This window comes from Monodelphis domestica, chromosome 2 (genome assembly GCF_027887165.1).
Source record: "Monodelphis domestica isolate mMonDom1 chromosome 2, mMonDom1.pri, whole genome shotgun sequence".
Lineage (NCBI taxonomy): Eukaryota > Metazoa > Chordata > Mammalia > Didelphimorphia > Didelphidae > Monodelphis > Monodelphis domestica.
This window is the reverse complement of record NC_077228.1, coordinates 443494248-443517394: the sequence shown is the minus strand read 5'-3', so window position 1 is coordinate 443517394 and position 23147 is coordinate 443494248. Positions and strand designations below refer to the sequence as shown.

Below are 23147 nucleotides of genomic sequence, written 5' to 3'. Positions count from 1 at the left end.
AGAAACGCTAACCTGTTCTCCTCCTTCATCTGCCACTAGATTTTTCAGTATTCTCAGGAACAAAAATATCAGCCTTATCCTAAGGAAAAAAAAAAACTTCCAGGAGACCCCCTTATGTGCAGGTTGGCAGGTGGGAAACCAACTGACTCAGGCTACCCAGAATTCTAATGGGCACCCCTCCCAAAATTCTGTCTGGCCTTAAAGAAACCTTACTCACTATTCTTTACCCTGTCCTTACCTGCTAAGATCTCAATTACTTCAAATGGTTCTCATTAGCCCTATGGCTTAATTAATCCTAATATTTCCCTTGTTTCCTTTCCTACTCAAATATGGATTCTTCTCCCATCTGTCAATTTGGGACAACAGTTAAACACAAAATACTCTAAGAACTTCCATAGAAGGTGCTTATATTAGAAATTTTTAGGCTTAACATTTATAGTACCTTTTTTTCCATCCTTTGCAAAATAGGCACTCATCATTTATCATTTGAGGCAACCAGGTGGCCTCGAAAGAGCATGGGCTTTGGAGTCAGGAAGAACTAAGTTCAAGTTCAAATTAGACATTTTACTAACTATAAAATGCTGGCCATGCCCATTCACTTCTCTCAGTCTCCTCATCTGTAAAATGGGGCAAATAATTATACCTATTTCACAAGAATATTATGAGGGTCTAATGAGATCATATATATGAAGCCTTGCATACCTTAGAACAATATAAAACTACTACTTATTATTATTACTTAGCTATGATGTACTTTCACTTTTTTAATATGTAAGATTTAGAATCCTAAAGATATGCCTCTTTGTCAGCTCCCCTGCTGCATGTGGTGCCTAGAACACAGCCGCAAGTCTTTGGATACATTTCAGTCCTAAGTGATCATCATCATCATCATCAAATTGTCTTCCAAATGCTTTCTTTTGATTTCCTGGAGAGACTGAATGGGCACTTGGAATAGGCATATGGTGTAGCCTCTGATCTATCCATTTAGCACCAGGGTCAGAAATCCCAGGCCTCCTTCCTCTTTCTGGTTCCTGTCTCTATTGAAAACATAATAGTGATGCTTTCAGGAATATTGAGTGAAAAGAGAAACCCATTTGGAAATGCATAAAGCTCCTGATGATGCCATAATGGCTTTCTGAAGGATATTCAAACTTTACTAAAAGGCCATGCAATTTTCTAACTCACCAGGGGGAGGCATGCAACTCCTAGGGAGTGAAACGTTCAGTTTCTTCCACTGGAACATCTGTTTCATCTGTTCTGCATCTCTGCCCCCAGCTTCCCAGGAGGCATGTAGAGTTGGGGAACCCAGGCTTTGCCTAGGCTGTAGATTTCAGTAATTATGCATCAGTGTCTAATTGCTACCACAAGCATGTACCATTTGGGTATTGAATTTTCATGTGAATGGTGAATTTTTAAAACTGAAGTTCACCTTAAAGGATTTCTATTTGAATCAGGTCAGCTCTATCATGGAAGATTAGTGATTCTCTAATTATATTTGGAAAATGAATGCAATTTGGATTTTAATATTATAATACTTGTCTAATTACTACACAGTCAAACAGATGTCTTATCTAATTTATACCTCAGTACTTCAGAGACCTACGATTTCATCATTCCCTCTGGCCTTCTCAGTACAGATTTCAGGCACTATGTACCTGCTTCATCTCCTCCCATACACACATTTTAGGGGATTTTCCTGATGAGTTGTTTTGGCTGTGTCCTCTTGGGGGTGGGGGGGAATCACTCAGTGATCAACCTTCTCAAGATGAAACTACAAATTTGACATAAATTTTACTCATATGACAGACTCATAGCCTATAAACTTTAAAAGACCTTCCAAAGTTTACACTCTACTATCATAGACTTTAAAAATCAAGTCACTTAGGGGGCAGCTGGGTATCTCAGTGGATTGAGAACCAGGCCTAGAGATGGGAGGTCCTAGGTCCAAATCTGGCCTCAGCCACTTCCTAGCTGTGTGACCCTGGGCAAGTCGCTTAACCCCCATTGCCTAGCTCTTACCACTCTTCTGCCTTGGCGCCAATACACAGTATGGACTCCAAGACAGAAGGTAAGGGTTTTTAAAAAATAATAAAATAAAATAAAATAAAAAAATCAAGTCACTTGTACAATATGACATAGAAGAAGGAATTTCCTGACATATATCCTATCCAAAGTAGGAAAAATTTCCTATAATATATAGACCAAAACTGTGTTGGCAAACCTATGACATACATGCTTGAGGAGGGGGCTGCTCCCTTCCCCCTCTCCACCATGCCTGAAGAAATTTTTTACATCACCTGCCCTGCCCAGCAGCCCAATGGGAATGCTTACTCCCTCCCCTGTCTGGGGTAAGGGGAAGACTCACATGTGGTATGAGGGTGCAGTTTGGGCACTCAGTCTCTAAAAGGTTCACCATCACTGGACTAGAATATGTATAGACCTATGGATTCCTAGAAATAATTCCTATGACAGATTTGTACATTTTTTTTAAATCCTCTTACCTTCTGTCTATGTATTAGTTCTATGTATTGATTCTAAGAGAGAAGTTTGGTAACGACTAAGCTATGAGAGAGAGAGAGAAACACCCAGAGAGAGAGAGAAACAGAGGAAAATTAAATAGAGGGAAATATCAGTAATCATCGTGTTTCCTTTGAATGGATGAGCTTGCCCACAGAAATGGAAGCATATAGCAGAATGTATTAGAAACGAGAGTCTAACAATAAATTGTTATTTACAAAACATTTGAAACAGAGTTAAAATAAATAGTTAAAATAAAGGACTAGAGCAGAATTGTTATACTTCAGTTAGTGAACAAAAGGCAAGAGAAGGAATCATAATCTCAAAGCACAAACAAAATGATACCAAATTAAAAGAGATAATCAGAGAAACTATTTTTGCTAAAAAACACCATAGTAAATGTAGCAATATCAAAAAATTACAGAATTTTTCTCTAAGAAAGGTATAATTTCTTAAATATATAGGGAATTGTCAAACTTCTAAAAATAAAAGCCATTCCTCAATTGATAAATGATCAAAGAATATAAGCAAGCAGTTTTCAGAAAAAGAATCAAGGCTTTCTATAGTGTTAAGGAAAAATCCACTAAATTGCTATTAGAGAAATTCAAATTAAAATAACTCTGAAATACCGCCTCACACCTGTCAGAAATGACAAATGTGAGATGATATAAGGGAAAATAAGGTACACTAGTAAACAGTTGATGGAGTTGTGAACTGGTCCAAATATTCTGGAGAACAATTAGAATTATGCCCAAAGGACTCTGCATATCCTTTGATCTAGCAATGTCACTGCTAGTTCTTTACCCCAAAGAGATCAAAGGAAAAGGACCTATATGAATAAAAATATAGCAGCTCTTTTTGTAGTGGCAAAGAATTGGAATTTGAAGAGATATTCATCAACTGAGGAATGACTGAACAAATTGTGATACATGATTGTGGAGTACTCTTGTGCTATAAGAAATGATGTTGAGGATAGTTTCAGAAAAAAACATGGCAAAACTTACATGAACTGAGGGAAAGTGAAGTGAGAAGACCTAAGAGATCATTGTTCCCAGTAACAATATTGCAATGATGATCAACTGTGAAAGATTTGTCTACTCAGATCAAAATAATGATCCAAGATGTTCCAAAGGACTAATGATAAAAAAAAAAATGCTATTGACCTCCAGAGAGAACTGATTAATTGTGAGTGCAAATTGAAATGTAATTTTCTCACTTTATTTTTTTTTTTGCTTTTTTGCAATATAGCTAATATGGAAATATGTTTTGCATTATTTCACATGTATAATTGAAGTTACATTTCTTGCCTTTTCAATAGATGGTAAAGGAGAAACAATTTGGAACTCAAAACTTAAAAGGAAAAGATTATTAAAAATAAATAATAAATTTGTTTTAAAAAGAAAAAAAGGCATCTCTATTCACAGTGGACTGCTGTTCTACCACAATGATACCACCACTACCACTTGATTTGTCCCAGGTACAATACTGCTAACATGGCATAGTAGATAGAGAGCTTGCCTTGAAAGCAGAAAGACCTATTTTCAAGTCCTGCTTCTGACACATATTACTGTTATGACTCTTGGCAAGTATCAGGGCTCCAAGCAAACATTAGGTCTAATGAAATCTCTGGCCCTACACTATTAGCTAGTTGTGCTTCTGCCCCTATTAAAACTGAATATCATCTGCCCTAACAGCACACCAAGAATCTGGGTTCTCACTATAAGAACAAGTCCCTTTTCCCCTTTGGACTCCAAGTTAAATCCTCTAAGAAGGGAAAGATAATGTTCTGTTTCTACAAAGCTCTCCAGGATAATCTAAGATTTAAGAACAAGTGCTGAGACATTTGAAAGAAAAGAATGTCTATCTGTCTGTCTTTAAACTATATTTAAACTCAATGATACACACTAGGCAGTATATTTTAATGTATTGCTTAATGTTTTGTTTTGCTTATTAAAACATTCAATTGCAAAAGCATATAAGCATACTCTACATAAATACCTAAAACAAGAGGGGGGAAAATCTTTACCATAATTCAGGCCCAGAAACGAGATAAATAAATATAAGCTCTGTGGTGGGAATTCAGACTGAGAAGTCACTCTATGTACCTCTCTAAGACAATAATACTTTAAAACCAGATAAGAAAACTTTACAGTATAGTGACAGGGGGATAAACTTGGAATTAGGAGAAAGTTGGTTTTGAATCCTGCCTCTGATACCTTTTTATTTACTCTGAGCCTCATTTGTGAAAAGGGAATAACAATATCTGTATCTACCTCATAGGAAAATCAGATAATATCTAACTATAAATGCAATAAAAATCACAAAACCCAAGATATATAAATATATATAAAATATAAATATATAAATGTATATATATATTTATTTTATATTTATATATAAATATATAAAAATGTAAAATATATTTATAGCAAGTATATAAATATATATTGACATTTTAGATAACTTTATAAAATATTAAAATGACTAATAACATTATTATTAGTCATTTATACCTTGATGTGAATGAGTTTCAGATCCATACCTAATCAAAAGCAGGTTTTGATATTAGAAGTTTTGAGAGATAAAGAGGACACTACTGAACCTACTTCACAATTCCACATGGGATTTTCCTAACTAAAGCATCAATATGAGGCATATATTTTTAGGAGTAAAGGTAGAAAAGAGAAAATATGAGAGTGGTGTATTTTTTGAGAGGCAAATGGCATATTGGCAAAATAGGGAAGCATTACAACACAGCCAAAGAACGTTAGATGACTCATGTTGTGAGCAATAGTTAAATGGGCCTGCCTCTGGGTTCTTTTTGTGAAGTTAGCTAAAAAGGGCCTTAAAAACTGTATAATTCAACCACTATAGGAACACAAATCCCCCATGTGACATGCCCATGAAATAGTCATCCAGCTTTTACTTGAAGATTTGAGAAGATACTTTTTCCTCAAGCAATCCATTCTATATACTTTGATAGTGTTATTTCATAAGATCATAGACTTAGATCTGAAAGAGCCCTTCCAGGTCATCTAAGCCAAGCCTTTCATTTTATAGACAAGTCAACTAAGTCCCAGAGAAAGGAAATAACTTCCTCAAAATCACATACATAGTAAGTAGGGCTAGGATTTGAACTTGGGGTCTTCTGACTCCAAATCTGCATCATTAGGAAGTTTTTACTTACTTTCAAATACTCAAACAAGATCTGTGATCTCACTGATTTGGAAATTCCCTCCAATAATGTGAATCAGAACCCAACATTCCCTGCCTATCCTATGGAACTCTTGTCCATCTTCTTTCACAGCTCATCACAGGAGATACACCAATGAAATAAGAGGTTGTCATCACTTGTTCCTGCTTTCTTCCCTTACTCCAAAACTCCATTTCCCTCTTTGTACCTTCTATCTAAGTTGTCCCTACATCTGCTTCTCCTTCAGGGTGAAGCAGTAAAAGTCTATCCATCTTCCTCAAGCAAGTTCTTCATAAGACTTGGCTTCTATCATGACTTCCTACATATTCTCTGCTCCAGGGAAGTTCTTCATGGGATGTTCTAGCAAAGGGAGAGAGGTTGAGAGTTGTTCATCTGAAGTCATGAGAGAAATAAACATCCCAGTAGCCTTCCCTTGCACAAGAATGCATCCTTACCTCTTTCCTATTCTGCAATCATGGTTTCTCCTCCCTACCCTGCAGCATTATGTTAGTGTTGATTATTTTAGAGGGGGGAAAAACGAACAGAAGATATCTCCTCCAAAGCCTCAACTTTGTATTTTCTTTCAGTTAAATTCTTTTTTCTTTTATCTAGTTTCATATCTTAAATTCAGAATTATATCATGAAAAATAGAAACTAACTCCCAGCTTTGGAGACTTTTCCTATATTGATACTATCTACTAATTTCATTTTTTTTTAAACCAACATAGAGATGTTTCACTGCACTGAACTCCCTGGTTTTTAATAAACCCTGATGGCCAAACTCTGACAACCCAAAGAGTCACTCATCCAAGTCTGTAGCCTTGGCTTCTGTCACCATTCAGTTTCTCTTACATCCACTTCACTATCTCAAATCAGTGCACATGATATGGATGGCCCCCTGACTGTAAGGATCCACCCCCACCCCCTTGGACAGAGAATACTTCTACCTAATTGGATCCTTAAGAAAAGGGATTTTTGTTTTTGAGGGAAAGGATTTTAAAATTTTTAGTGTGTGTGCAAAAAAGAACTATTCTGAAATTCCTTTCTGGCCTCAATTCCTGCCCCCCTGGACATCTTTCTTCTCCATTTCTCAGTAATCTCCTCACAGTTTACTCCTCCCCAGTAGACTTCACTCACTGAAAGATCCCTGGACCTCTTACACCACTTTCTTGGACTGCTCTTAGTTCCTTTTTCAACCCCCCATTCTATAGCTTCCCTTTATGGGTTCTCTTCCCCAATTAGTATATGAGGTCTCTGAGGCAGGGACTATTTTTCTTTTTGTTTGAGTTTGTAACCATGTTGCTAAGCACAAATGTCTGACACACAGCCTGTACTTGATATATGAATGCTTTTCAACTTGGCATGGAAAGGTAACAAATATCCACAACATGAAATAAGAATTAATGAATTTGTTCAATTCATTCACATCTTCATTCAGAGTTCAGCATAGTACTCTACAGCTATAATACTTACAGGTATTTATATATCACTTTACACACATTGAGTATTTCAGTAGCACAGTGAATAGAGTACTGGGCTTGGAACCAAGAAGACACATCTTCATGAGTTCAAATCCAACCTCAGATACTTCCTAGCTGTGTGACCCTTGGACAAGTCATTTAATCCTGTTGGCCTTCATTTCCTTGTCTGTAAAATGATCTGGAGAAGGAAATGGCAAATCACTCCGGTGTCTTTGTCAAGAAAACCCCAGATAGGGTCACAGAGAGTTGAAAACAACTGAAATGATACAAATTATCCAAACCACAAGAATCACAGATTTTTGAGCTGGTAGGAATTTCAGAGACCTTTTAGTCCAACACCCTCACATTCCCGATGATGAAACAAATCACTTGTCCACAGTCACATGACAGTAAATATCTCAGGTGGGATTTGAACCAGGTTTTCTAACTTCAGAGTCAGTATTCTTATTGTATCACTCTGCCTTTACCAAAAGAGATGTCATCTCATTTAATCTACTCAACACTCACTGGAACAGTATAAAATAAATAAACCTAAATTCATATCCCACTACTATCTATTTGACCTTGGGCAAGTCACTTATACTCTCTGGCCACAGTTTATTCATCTGTACCATGAAAAGATTAGACTAGATAACCTTTTAGTTTGAAATCTATGGTCCACATTTTATAGATGGAGAAATTAAGACACAGAGAAGTTAAATAACTTACCACAAAGCGAGAGTTAGGGGCTATTAAAATGATCCACCTCTGTGATTCTATTAGATTTTTTAAAATTAGAGATGGAAAGATAAAGCAAAAGAGGTTGGGAGTTGTTTCCCTGAATTCAGAGCAATGAGGTCATGAGAGAAATAAATCTGAGGCATGAAAGAAAAGGCTATTCCCAAGCAGTGAATCATGCTGTTTGGATTAACAATTGGAAAAAAACATTTCTTCTCTGAAGTGTCCTTGGCCTGGAACCAAACAAGTACCAGTTTTCTCTCCTGTAGATGTTGTTCAGTGCTTAGAATAAAGTGGTACAGATTGTAGTCACTGACGGATTAGGCAGGTACAGAGTGATTCTTTCCAGTGAAACATTAGAAGGCTCCAGGCTCTTCTGATTGAAGCTCCAGGGGAGATTCAGTCCTCCATGACCTTCTCTGAACACATACCTTCCCTTCAACCTCACACCAGCCACATGGCCCCATTTCTTCTTCTAGCCCTTTCCTCAGCCACATTTCAGTGGCCAAAATCAGTGGTAAAGTTATTCAATTCATCAAGTGCTTATTTAGCAAGGAATGTTAAGGGGGCGTCATGTAACCCTTTTGATAGTCTATTGATTCCTTCTCAAAATAATGTCTTTTAATGCATAAAATAAAATATAGAGTATTACAAAGGGAACCAATTATGCTGAAATATAGTTACCAAAATATTAAAATACCATTTTCAAGAGCCCCAAGATAAGAACCCCTGATCTTATTAATGGAATGAGTAGTTCAATATTCACAGAACTTGGCAAGTAAAGATTATTTCCAAATAGAAAGATGAAAAATGACAGAATTTTCATTCAAAACAATAAGATAAAACATACCAGACTACAGAATAGGGATTCATTTTTCTAATGGTTTTTAGTGAGCATTTATCATATAACAAGAGAACTCTCTGTTAACTGTGTTTAATGGAATTCCTATTGATACCTTAAGAGATCTATAACTAAGAGCTGTGATTTCATTGGTAGGAATAATCCCAACAGTGAAAGAAACTGGTACCCATCCATATGATAGTGGACAGTTTCATGAATCATTGTAGCTAAAAAGAATTCCTCACTCCAAGTCTACCTTTCTGCCTCTGAGCTCACCAAAGAGGATTCTCAGACAACAAACACACAGTCCATCACTTGGCCATTATTCAAAACCTTTCCAGCTTTATAGAGCACTGGCAGAGCCTTCAAGAACCCAGAGTCTCCTTCACACCATAATGAAGTCAGGCAATGTGATGGTGCAGATAGAGTGCTGGAGTACATCAGGAAAATGTGAGTTCAAATCCCTTCTCAGACTAAATAGCTGTGGGACTCTGAACAAGTTACCTACCATCACTCATCTTTTATTTCTTTATGAGTAAAATTGGGATAATAATATCACCTCTCTCTCTCCATCTGTGGAGTGACTCAAATGATTTAAAGTGCTCCACAAACTTTAAAATACTATGTAAACTTTGCTATAATTGTTAAGTTCATAGTATAGCATTAAAGGAGAACGTTACTTGAGGCCACTCATTATTTTTTGAATAAGATAAATGTTTTTCTTTTTTCTGAAAGATTTTACTTAGTCCCATATTTCAGAATTTTCTGGCTTCTTTTTGACAGGGTTTAGAATTTACATGGAGACATTCTTAATTTCTTTGTTGTTTTTTTAATAGTTTAATCATTCCTTTTGAATATAAATGGTCCCCTTTTTAATCCTGTGTATTCTATGCTATTCATTTTAAAGCATTATTGTGAGAAAAGATCCATAAGCTTCATCTGACTGTCAAAGAGATCCATAACACTCAAAAAAGATTAAGAAATACTATTCTCACCCCCATGAGGAACTGAGCTCAATAAGATCTTTAACCTTTCTTTATCCAGGCCTTTATGGTGGATGAACAAGCTGCAGAGAGAGCAAGATGGGAAGAAGCTTCCAAAGAAACAATCAAGAAAACAACCAAACCTTGTCCCCGTTGCCATATACCAGTGGAAAAAAATGGTGAGTCTGTATTAAGAGTTTAAAAATAGTCAGGACTTAAAGCTTTCATCAACAAAAGTTAGCAACATGATTACAATAGCAAATTGAGTCATAGATCTTAGTATCCAAGCCCAGTTCCACTGATCATCCTTTTATAGGATTTCAGGCTATTAATTTCTATTTCAGTTACCATCCGTAACCTAGTGACAATTATATAGTTTCCTGGATATCCTACACACAAATGTATTATGAAAGGATACTTTATGTATGGTTCCATCTACAATTTCTGGTTCTCATCCTTTGAAATCATTTCATTAGAGAGACCACTTCATGAATCATATATTTAGAGCTAGAAGAGATCTTTGAGGTCATCAAAACCAAACATTCCCCATTTTACAAACAAAAAACCTGGGGTCCAAAGAGCTATCCACATATTATGCCTTTTCTTTCTCCAGCTCATTTTGCAGATTAAGAAATGGCAAGTATGATACATAGTAGTTGGGGACCCAGGGCAAGTCATTTAACCTCTGTTTGCCTCAGTTTCCTCATGTGTAAAATGAGCTGGAAAAGGATATGGCAAACCACTCCAGTGTCTTTGTCAAGAAAACCCAAAATGGTGTCACAAAGAGTTGTACATAACCAAAACAACTCAAAAACAATAATAACAGTGATCTCTTAGCAATTATGTTATCAGTGTTTTAAATGATCTGTGCATGAATCTTATTATAATTGATTGAAACAAAAATCAAATATGCACAGGAGACACTTGAAGGAGTATAGGAGTATCTTTCAGGCGGGATCTTGCTCTAACAAATCAAATTAGTTTATGTTGTCAACAAAAAATAAACACAGTGGGATCTTGTACACTCTGTATCTTTTAGTCAATTGTATACAGAAATAAGATTTCCCATAGAATGTTATTGAAAAATAAATAAATAAATAAATAGATGAATTAATAAAAGATCTGTGCAATGAAAAGAGTGCTAGAGTTAACTTGTTTCTATTTCCTAGTTCTTCTTGGTATTTTTGTGACTACAGGTAAGCACAATTAAGCCATCTTACTTAGCCTCTGCTTCTTCTTTGGAAGAGATTAGTAGCCTGGACAACATCTAAAGGTACTTCTGGCTATGTCTATGGTCCTTTGTCCTAAAAGATTATCAAATAATTAAACTTAATTCAGTATAAACTAAATTAAAATTAAATTTAAAAACTATAAAAGTTCAACCTTATGAAGCCCAACTCCTGACCACTTCTAGTTTTAGAAGTTCACTCCATCTTTTCCTATTTCCCAAATATCAAATGACTTTCATGCCTAATCCTCTAGAACAATAGATATCAATTGCCAATTGACTTGCATTGTGTCTAGGAACTTCTACGGTCTAATTAAGATTTAATGAAGGGTTACCAAGAGGCAATGTGGTATAATAATCAGGGAATTTGAGTTTGGATCTTGTCTCTCCCTCTGTGACCAAGTTCATTTCATCTCTCTGGACCTCACTCTCTTCATCTGTAAAATGATATGGGGGGAGGTGAGGTGAGGTGGGGACCTAGCTGGTTCAGTGGATGGAGAGCCAGGCCTAGAGATGGTGGGTTCCTAGGTTCAAATCTGGCCTCAGACACTTTCCAGCTGTGTGACCCTGGGAAAGTCACTTAACCCCCATTGCCTAGCCCTTACCATTCTTCTGCCTTGGAACCAATACACAGTATTGATTCTAAGACAGAAAGTCAGAGTTTTAAAACATAAATAAGTAAAATGGTATAGGGTGTGGCAAAGGGCAAATTAGACCTTGTAACCTCAAAGATCTCTTCCAGCTCTAAATCTTTGATCCAAAGGTAAGATTTGGAAAGGGGGGGGGGTTGGGGGAAAACAGTAGTAGTAATCCTCAGTATATCTGCTATTAAAGAGTTTGTCATCTTTTCTCTTCCTTACTGGTATTGGAAGGAATATTAATATTTCTTTAGTAGTGCTTATCTTTATCTGTCAGTAGGTTCATTAGTATGAATTTGAATCAGTGATATTCATGTTTCTTTCCATTTCTACTGGTAGAATTCAATTTGTAGAAATATAATTTTACCATCTATGTTTCAGTGTCTTGTCTTTCTTTTCCTGTGACTCTCAGATTTTTATACCTTTATATCCATTACATATTTGTGTAAACAATTTTTAACTATTAATGCTTTCTTTCCTTTTCTTCTTTTCTCCTCTTTCTTTCTTTCTCTTTCTTTCTTTCTTTCCTCCTTTCCTCCTTTCTTCTCTTTCTTAAAACACCTCACCTAGGTTGAAAGTACAAGGGCCTCTTATTAATAGTTTAGTAATAGATCCTGCTCAGCAAGAAAAATTAGGCCTATTCTATATATTATTTGGATCATTTTGTCCCTCATTAGGCAACCTGGTGGTTCCCCACTCCTAGGGACATGCAAACACTGGCACAGCCCATTCTAATTTAGAATTCCTAAATTAAAAAAAAAATCCACTACCTTCATCTTCACTGGTAACTAGTTATGTAACTAATATGAGTCAGATACAGAACTTAAATCCAAGTCTCCAATACTCCAAGGCAGGCCCTCTAGCCACTCTACCATACTGAGTCTCATAATGTATCTGTTCAAAATTGATTGAAATTCATTAGAACTGTGTTGCACAGGAGATTCTCAGTGTCAAAGTTTAATATCATGGAAACAATTACTAGTATGATTTGTAAAAAAAAAAAGAGAGAAAGTAAAAGGAGAAGAAAAGGGAGAGAGAGGAAGAGAGACAGGCAGACAGACAGAGACAGAGACAGAGAGAGAATGAGTTAATGGAATAATAGAGTTAAATAAGAAGTACATGATCCTTGCAGAGAATATGCTTTGAGCTGAATGATCCAGGAATTTCTATCAGAAGCAGATTCATTGCTGGCACCATCCAGATAATTGCCTCAATATTTCAATCTACTTTGCTAATTAAGACTTGAGTTTCCTGCTTCAGAAGTAGATATTATTTGGTTTTGTGGCATTTTTAAGGAAAGATCCTAAATTGTGAGACATTTGATTTATTTTCACAAAGTCAGTTCAGGAAGTGCCAATCTCATGTATTAAACAAAAGAAAGGGCAATAGAGCTCACAATCTGTGTGTACCCCAGACTCCTGTTTTCCAACTCTTCCCAAACTCTACAACACTTGAAAAATACAGAAAAACAACAACAAGGAAGGCATGGCTAATGAAGATAGGGATTCAACCTCAGCAATGTGAAGGTCTGTGTCCATACAATTTTTTAAGACTGAATGCAGAGCAGTATAATGGTAAAGGAAATGTACTCCCTGGGAATTTCTTATACCAGTGAAATCACTGGTCTGGTCAGCATTTAAAACACACACATACCTACAGAAAGAACAATTTAAGGGTACTGTGACAGAGGCTGGCACTAAAGAAAAAGTACCAGGCTGAAGAATGTGTGGAACTGATCAACACAACAGGGGAGGGGCCTCAGGAGATTGGAATCTGGAGAAGCAGAAGATTCTGATTAGAAGAGAAGTTGGTCTCTCAGTCTGGAGAAGCTGAATAGAGAAGGTTGAAAAAGACTTTCTCCTGACTTTTCTTCTTTTTCCTGCTTGTGACTATAAATTCTTCCCCCCAACAATTGAAGAAACTCACTGAAGAGAAACCTGAGAAAAGGCATTTTGAATCTGTCAGACTTTACCTCAGCTCCTGTTGCCCTGGGTCTGAACCCAGGGTCAGCCAAATTGACTATGTCTCAGGGGGCTCAAGCTTACAAAGTCTGAGTTCCCCCCAAACTCAAGGAGGGGGGGGAAAGAGTTTTACATAGAGATAGGGACCCCCTTTTCCCACTTTCCTTTTCCATTCTTTCCCTGCCAGTTGTTTCTTTGTATTTCCCTGATTGAGTTGACATTAAAGTATTTATTTTTTTCTCTTTCTACCATCTCCCTTTTTGCCCTTTATGCTTATGACCTCATGTCTCCTCCCTGGGATACCTACCCCATTTGTCTCTTTTTTACTAGATAATGCTAGAGCCTGGCATCATGCAGTATAATGATTATATCCACAACCCCTGAATAATGGGGTTTTTCTCCGGAAGCTATTGCTGCTTCCATGGATTTCAGGTCTGGGGTCTCCTGTTCTCTCAGTCTTCAGTGAGAGCAACACTACTTGCCATTAGAGTCCTGTCTCCCATAGTTTTTGTTATTATATATTTTCCCCTGATAATATGCATTTTGACCTTTCCCATCTCTCTTATTTGGCTCTGTTCATAGCAATGTTTCATTGGGCAGTTTCTTACTTTGTGTCCCTGATGAGAACATAAAAAGCAAGTTCTGGTATCTCTTTGCACCTTCTGTTGACTTTGGGATGTCTGTCAATACTGTGTGGTTTAACTGTTAAATGTCTTAATTGTAGCCAGGTTCTTAACCTCCTGTATTTCTTTCTGCCTTAATATTTCAGTGGTCTCTTTGAGCTTTTTCTTTAGATCATCCTTTTCCTTTTCCTGATCTAATTAGTTATCATGTAAATAGGTGGCAGTGCCCTAAGTTTGTTAAGTGAGATGGTGTCAAACTTAGGGAAATAATTCTTGAAGAAATCCCTCAAGTGCTTATCACAGCCCTTGAGAAAGTGTCTCCTCACATATGCCTCTGATTCTTTTGAATCAGGGTTAAAGTCCAAGAGTCTTTCAGTTTTTTCAATAAAGCAATCAATAAATGCTCTTGGGCATTCATTTTTTTTTCTTGGGATAATCTGTCAAATTTTCCCCATGCATTGGGTCTTTCTGACAATTGCTTCATTCCCTGCAATAGATCCTCATGGAATTTTTTTTAGATTTTTTTAAGAGCAATTTAAAGGTACTTAGGCAGAAAATAGAATATACTCATATTCAGATGGATCTCAGCAGTTCAAATGTTCCTACTGAGAATGCATTTCATAGCCTATCCATGCCTACCCATGTCTTGTCTGCTTCCTGCCAGAATTTTGCCACAAGCTATCTGTCCAGCCTGCTTTTGCAATTTGCCACAAATCATGAAATGCACTAAAATTTGCCAGAAAAAGCCCCCCCCCGGGCCAAACACAGTAAGCAAACTCATCCTTTGCCGCCATGGACCTTGACAAATTATCATACATTAAGTTTCATCCTTTTGGTCAATTGAATATGTTTTAATGTAAAAAAAGAAAAATGTTCTGAGAAACTCTATTTCGATCACTGGTGAGTTTTTTTCTAGCATTAATTATCTGTTCTCTTGTCTTAACAAGCACACCACTTATTTTTTCAAACTGTTCTTTCTAGAGTCCAAAGTAATCATGTCCTTTCCCTTCCCACCCCCTCTGCAGGAGGATGTATGCATATGAAATGTCCTCAGCCTCAGTGCAAGTTTGAATGGTGCTGGAACTGTAGCCTGGAATGGAACCGAACCTGCATGGGAGATCACTGGTTTGATGTATAATTCAGTAATGGAAAAGCAGGGAAAAGCTTCACGTCCTACTCTGATAAAAACTGGCTCAGTTGGCCCATTGGCCTCTCTTCATTTTAATATTCTTCCTTTTTGCATGAACAAAAAGACTTTAACATTAAGCTTCTTCCAAAATTCACTTAAGAAAAATTATTTTCCTTTTTAGATGCCATTTTAAACATAATTTTAGAGCCCCATGAATGGAGCATGGATAAATGTAAGACAATTAAACACATACAGTAACATCAGGGTAGATTCCAAGGGAAGTTCAAGGTTCAGCTGTGGATTGTCTATATTCTGTGAAATTTCCTTCAGATTTGCATTACCATATGAATGCAGCTCTCTCAGGTTTCATTTCATATACTTGACTTATGGTTAAAACAAATTATCGTTAAATGAGTCACTGGGATGATTCAAAGAGATTGTTTGTGGCTCATCTTCAGTGGGTCTGTTCTGGATTTGTTAAGTGGGTAGGCTTTTTTTGAAAATGTGGTCACAGTTTCAATACTGACACTTCCACTTAACTTTCCACAGTGCCGTAGACAGAAGTTAGAATTTATCAGGGAAAATTTTCTGCACCTTCAAGAATAAGATCATCCCAAACAGTGTTGGCAAGATTATAGCTAAGTATCATTTATCATATCAAATGAATGAGAAATTGGAAAGCTCATTTGAATTTTGACATTCTTAAATTATGGGGGATTAATTGAAACCTAGTATGCTTCACCTTAGGGAGGAAAAAAATCTTTCTTACAATCTTTGTGGAGTCTCAAATTTTAATTTAAAATAGTTATTTCTGAGCTTGGGGACTTTTCTAACAGTTTGGATTCTTTGTGCAGTTTAATAGAGATACTGAATCACAAAATTAGGTGCCTATTATAGAAACATGATAGAGACTGATTGGTGGTGGTGGTCAATGTTAATGAAAACCAGACTGTTAAAACAGAATGCTTATAAATATTAGCATTTCTGCCCCTGCATAAATCAACCACCTGAATTTCTGGCCAGAAATATTTCTAATAGAGGGAAATAACTTGTTCTTAATAGGTTAGCTTAGCTCCTTTACTATTGCCCCATTAAGTTTGGAAAACTAGTGTTAAACAAATAGCCAGAGCCAGGGAGATCCAAAAGCATCAAATGATACTCATATTCTCCAAAGGAGATTTATTTTAAAGATGTGACACATTGAGAAGCAAGTCAGTACATTAAAAATAAGCTCTCATGACACTGATTGGATCTCAGGAATAATGGATGCTTTGAACTCCATTTGGGGCAGCAGTAACAGGTGAGAAACATAAAAGAACATGTTCATGTTTGTCAATGTCTGCTAAATTCATGATAAAAAGGGAAAAATTGTAAAGTAACAGTTTACAGTAAATACTAAAAGTTATCATTTTAAAGTAAGAAAGAATTGTACCATTTGCACCAAAGAATCATTCTTTCAGCATAGTTCTGGACTGAAAAAGTATTGTTCCTCTGACTAGTGTTTAGATGGAAGAATATTAGAGCAATTGGTAATAATATGAGTTTCATCTCAGTACATGGATCCATCAGTGATGTTTTTAGGGTCCCATAGTAAATTAGATCTGTAATTCAGCTTTTTGTTTAATCCATCCAATCTCTAAAGCCATGAAGCATTAATGGTGTGACAGGAGAAAGGTTAGCCCCAGGAGGGTCCCCCCCTGTCAGACCTGAGTCATCCTACTTTGCTACTTTACCCATCCTCTTTCCCTATTTCCTCCTAACTCTACCCCTCCTTGCCCTTTACCTCTAAGGGATGCCACAGATAGAACTGGGCACAGAAAGTAACGTAGTCACAGTAGTAGTCACAGTATAAGATCAGAGGTAGCATGACCACCTCCCCTAGGCTTTGTACTCATGGCAAAAACCACTGGGGGCTCATCTTAAGACCTGGAGCCTGCCAAACCTGCAATTCTGTGCCCTGGTCAGGAAGTTGGGAAACCCTAATGAAGCATCCCCAAGGGAAATGAGAGTCACAAAAGCTACTTCCTCTGGGTAATGAGTCAACAATATTCCACCAATGACTCAGAAACACCCTCACTGTTCTGAAGTCCAACTAAGACTTTCTGATTAAGAGTGGAAGTTGAGGAAGGAAGGACCAGCAGTCCTATAACCCTCAACTCCCAGCTGTTGGCCTCACAAATGCAGTTATGGCAAGTCCAAAGGCAAACTCATCCCAATCAGTCATTTGGCAGATTGCAGCCCCCTCTAGTCTAAGGTCCCCCATTTCCCCCCTGATTATTTAATAGACACCTTTTTCAATGTGTGTGTGTGTTCTTTGGGTTTAAGGGGCTTCAATAGTTTGCTCACACAGGGTCAGTCCCATTTCACCTATATCCTGAACTGTTTTGCTTTCTGATATAACTAAATAATATCATATAATCTGCATATTTTCTTGATAAAAGCTATTTTTGTTCCTGAAATGAAAAACAAGTCTGAATCATTAAAAGTGGGGGAAAACAAGGCCCACCCAATGAATGTATAAATGGTATCATCTTCACATTGCATCAAAATAAACACAAAATATGTGTCAAAGTTCTCAGCACATCACAAAGAACAGGAAAAAAAAATTCTTTACAAAAGTATCTTTGTTTTCTCTGTAACACCTAAATGTGTCCTTCAGTGAGCCAGCGAAAACAATCAACAACATGCTTGTAACTTTGTTTAAAGTTGTATTTTCAATAAATGTTGAAAACATGGGGGGGAAATGTGTTGTGCTTAATCCAATGAGCCAAGCTCACATCCTAGAAGAAGTATTTATTTGGTGTTGCAGGGGCTATTTCTCAGCTGTGTGGAGTCCCAGAATAGCTCCCTTGCTATCCTGTGGTTTTGAAGAGCACCTCAGAATACAAAAGGGTAGTTATAAAAAGCCAACATTTATTCAGAAACCTGGCCTTGGGCTTGCTTTCTCTGCTAAAAAGCTGAAAACTGAAACTTTGGTTTGAGGGAAAGACTGGCCTTTGGCACAGTCTCTGCCTTTCAAAGTCATCTTAGTGAAAGTCACTGATATTTGCATTGTTGTTATTCCTCTTGAAAGTGTATTTATGGGGGCACTTGAGTGGCACAGTGAATATAACACCAAGACTACATAGGAGTTCCTAGGTTCAAATGTGGTCTCAGACACTTCCTAGCTGTGTGACCCTGGGCAAGTCACTTACTCCCAATTGCCTAGCCCTTACTACTCTTTTGTTTTAGGATAAATTGATCCTAAGACAGAAAGTTAGGGTTTAAAAAAGAAGAAAGGAAGTGTATTTACACTGGTTTATTTTTGTTCTAATGAGCCAGAAAAGCTCACAATTAAATTGATAATCAGTCTTACCTGCCTATATGTACTAGAGATCTGTGTGCTCAATGGAAAAGAAAGTGACACAAGCGATGAATAAAAGGGAATTTGCAAACTAAACCCATTGACAACCCTGCCTCTAGTTTGTCAACTGAAATTAATAAAAATTCAAATTAAAGGAAAGCTTCTAGAAGGGACCTCAGAGTTCATGTAGTCCAAAAGTACTGAAATAAGAATGTCTACATCTGTTAGGAGGAACCTGAGAAATGTGACGAAGGACCTTTTGATTATTTGAAAATAAATATATACTTCCCCTATCTTTGAATGGGAAAATGACTTCATATATAAATATATATAGGTAGGTATATATGTTCATGTATACACACTATATATATATAAATATATTGGGAAGAACAAGGTGGCACAATGAATAGAGTGTCAGGTTTAGAGTCAGGAAGACTCATCTTCCAGAGTTCAAATCTGGCCCAACTTATTATTAGGTGTGTGATCCTGGGCAAGTCACTTAATCCTATTTGCCTCAGTTTCCTCATCTGTAAAAATGAGCCAGAGAAGGAAATGGCAAACCTCTCCAGTATTTCTGCCAAGAAAATTCCAAATGGGGTCACAAAGAATCAGACCCGACTGAAAAAACTCAATGACAACAACAAATCTACGCGTGTATTTATGGGTTCATATATTCATTCATATATATATATATATATATATATATATATATATATATATATATATATACATATATATACACATACATGACCCAAAAGTCTTAGCATTATTTTAAACTTGAATATCTTTGTGTTTTTAATATATAATTTCATATGTAAATTGTGTAAGTAAATATAGATTGCATGTAAATAGGTTATAAATTATCTGTCTAATTTATAGAATATATAATTTATGCAGGTATATATATATGTATATGAATACATATACATGCACTTGTGTGTGTGTGTGTGTGTGTATCTCCTGATGTGAACTGGCCAGATCTCCTGTGTACCAGTTCGTTGCTATGAATGTCTAGAAATGTCATTCAAAGAACTGAGCTCAATACTCCCAAAGGCTCCCTGGGATTCTATATTATTTATGGAAGTCCATATACACACGAGGAGAGTGTATGGGTGGCTGGATTGATTACATTAGAGTAAATATGAAACTAATGCTTCGGAACCAACTTCCTAGGACCTTCATGGAAGAAATGAGATTTTTAATGGTAATTTGAAAACAGAAATAAAATTTTAGTAATGTAGAAAGGAGATGTCTGTCCCGTGACTGAACTGAGATGGTAGCAGCATGAATGTAAATGAATGTGAGAGATGGAGAAGAATTTTATGCAGAAGAAAATGCCAGGACTTGTGAATAAATCTGACCTGAACATTTCAAAGAAGATCCAAGATCACTAAGACTTGAAACCAGTTTTAAATATCTGGGTCTTGTGGCTTTAAATCTAGTGATCCTAGATCTCTCCAAGGGAGTACCATTTGGCTCCGTGGTCCAGTGGATAGAGTGCTGTATCTGGAGGCAAGAAAGCTTTCATTCAAATCCAGTCTCAGACATTTAGTAGCTGTGTGACCCTTACTGATTCTGTCTAACTCAGTTTCTTCATCTAAAATGGGAATTTTAAAAAGCACCTACATGGCAGCGAGGTAGCTCAGTGAATTTTGAGTTAAGAAGTTCTGGGTTCAAATCTAGATATGTGACCCTGAGCAAGTCACTTAACCCTTGCCACTCTTCTGCCTTGGAACCAATACACAATATTGATTCTGAGATGGAAGGTAAAATTAAAAAAACAACAGGTTCAAGTTAAATGGCTTATGAATCTGGTCAATCATTCAAATAAAAAAAAAAGATACTCTAAAATCAAATATAAATCACATGGATTACCATTCTATAAGAGAGTTTACTGTGCATCAGTTAGATAAAATGGCATATCTGTGATTAGAAATAAAAATAAACCAATTAAACAAAAAACAATCAAAGCTTTTATCTGTATTCATAGAGCAAAAAAGGACAAGACAAGAGACCTTATGTTGCAATCTGAGCCAGTGAGCAAACAGAGTGGTGACATCCAGGGGCATTATCAGAAAATGCAAAAATCAGCTCTAGAGGCGAAAAAATTCTGAGTGAATAACTCATCCTCTGGATCTCGATGCTTTGAGGACACCTCATAACCTGTTCTCTGTGTTTCTGTAAATATGCTCAATCTTTTCATCTGACCACATAAAATTAACCAAACTCTCTGGGAAGCAGGGCACCAGGTTTTTGGCTGCTGTTTTAACTTGTGGGGATTAAAAGTCCTCTCCATTAAAGATGTTGTCATGTCTGTCTTCGAAAAAAGCAGTCAAACAGATGCTTGTGTATGAGATAACACTGCAATCGGTCATTTTATTTTTAGTGATCACTCCCGCAAGCATCCCAGGGAGTGCTTCAGCCTTGATTGTCAATGCATAATGCTAAATGGAACTCTGCTTTGCAACAACAACAAAAATCTTTAAAGCAAAATAATTCAGAATAATATTTATTCTTACCTGCTGGTGAGGCTGTGGGACCAAGTTCCCAGGGGCACAACCTGTGAACTGAGCAAACTCCAAAGGGACACCACTTAGCACTATGGCTGCTTCCAGTAGACTCAAGGCCCTGGAGGGCTTTGCTCATTTAACTTAAGGACTGAGTGTCTAGAGAGGAGTGAATTCTCCACAGGATAAGATCAGCTCATTATATTATTATTTAGAAAAGAAAAATCCATGCTCCTTTTCCCATTAGTGTACATATGTCTTTGTATCTGATTTAGATTCACTATTTCATTCCCTACTTAGCATTCTTCTGCTCATTTGACTGCTAATTGCAAGCTTCTTTTGGGGTCTTTTTTCTTGTTATTGACAAAATGAGTCTGGATGGAATGGCACCAGATCAATTATGCAAACCTAAAAGATATCTCTAATGGAGAAAGAACAAAATAAATAAAAAATCCTGGCATGTCCCAAACAGCCAATTCCAAAAGTCTTGGTGTAGTTTTAAGCTTGAATAGCTTTGCAATTTTCATTTTAAAGATTTGAGGTGGAGCAGTATTTTAATTTTTTTTTAAACCCTTACCTTCCATCTTAGAATCAATACTGGGTATTGGTTCTGAGGCAGAAGAGCATTAAGGGCTAGGCAATGGGGGTTAAGTGACTTGACCAAGGTCACTTGAGCAAACTAGAAAGTGTCAGAGGCCAGATTTGAATCCAGGCCTCCTATCTCTGGGCCTGGCTCTCAATCCACCAAATCACCCTGCTGCCCCTAGGTAGTATTTTAATTTTTAATAGTTTAAAACTACACTAAGACTTTCAGAACAGGCTCTATCTATATTGTGTAGACAACCAAATTTTGGACAGTTACATAAAATTTAGATTACTTTTTCACTAAAAGAAAAATACCCATGTTAGTTTTAATCATGTTTTAAATGATTGTTAACTGAAAGACAATTTTGCTTTGATAAGTTGACTATATCATAAATTTCACAATAGTAGACTCATATTTCTCAAATAAAAATCAGCTTTCTATGTTTAATAAAGCATCTTCATTTCAACTTCCCAGACTTCAGTTTTCTCATCTGTGAAAAGAAAGAGTCAGACTAGATGCCGGTGGGGTCCCTTTTAGCTAGAGCTCTTTTGTTAAGGCTGTTCAGTCAGTTCAGGTTTATCCAACTGACTCTTCCTGACTCCCTTTGAGGTTTTCCTTGGCAAAGTTACTGGAGTGATTTGCCATTTCCTTCTCCAGCTCACTTTACAGATGTGGAAACTGAGGCAAACAGGGTTAAGTGACTTGCCCAGAGTCACTTAGCTATTAAGTATCTGGGACTGGATTTGAATTCAGGGAAAATGACTTCCTGATTCTAAGCTCAGTGCTCTAGCCACTGTGCTACCTAGTTGCCCCAGCAGGATAACTATATTCTTTTAAAGAGCCAAATGAAGTCTGTTCATGCCTTCTCATCCCATAGGTATTGTGTGCTTCACCTTATATTCTCAAACCAAGATCCTTTCAATAGACTGAAGGTCTTCCTCTGCTTCTTCAAATTAGGGGCACAGGCTTAGGAAATACACATGAAGAGCCCCTGTTTGGAGGGGCAATTCATGCCTCAATGCACCAAGGTCCTCCCTGTCTCCTGGTGTTGTCACTGGGTTAATCAGTGAGGCTGCTCCAAACTGGCCCTCCACTGAATTCCATTGAGATGTTCTCACAGTTCACTCCCTGTACTTTGGGAATAGTCTTCCGCTGACTTTCCTTCAACCTTTTCTCCATAAGAGTTCCTCCTTCTTAGAGAGTAACCTAAGGAAATTAGCACCACCCCCACTTCTTTTCTTTTTAAAAAACTCCTAGCCCAGCTCCTGTAAAAGGCAGGCTGGACTATTCTCTCCATAAGGACCAAGGTTTTAGCTCCATGGGAACACAAAGAAGCCAGTCAGTTAATGAGAAGCCACAGGCATCTAATCTCCGGAGCTCACTTCCTCCAGGTACCAGCA

The 23147-nt window shown here is 37.0% G+C and overlaps 1 protein-coding gene across 4 annotated transcripts in view; it reads left to right on the top strand.

Annotated features, from left to right (window-relative positions):
- The window catches only part of PRKN (parkin RBR E3 ubiquitin protein ligase), a 1990036-nt gene extending 1971981 nt beyond the window's left edge, over positions 1-18055 (top strand). For all 4 annotated transcript variants that reach the window (XM_007484868.2, XM_056814364.1, XM_016429709.2 and 1 more), the window contains 2 exons: positions 9794-9911; positions 15208-18055. In XM_007484868.2, the coding sequence (XP_007484930.1) occupies positions 9794-9911; positions 15208-15320 (231 nt within the window). In that variant the 3' untranslated portion in view covers positions 15321-18055. The remainder of the gene's footprint in view (positions 1-9793; positions 9912-15207) is intronic.
- The last annotated feature ends 5092 nt before the right edge of the window (positions 18056-23147 follow it).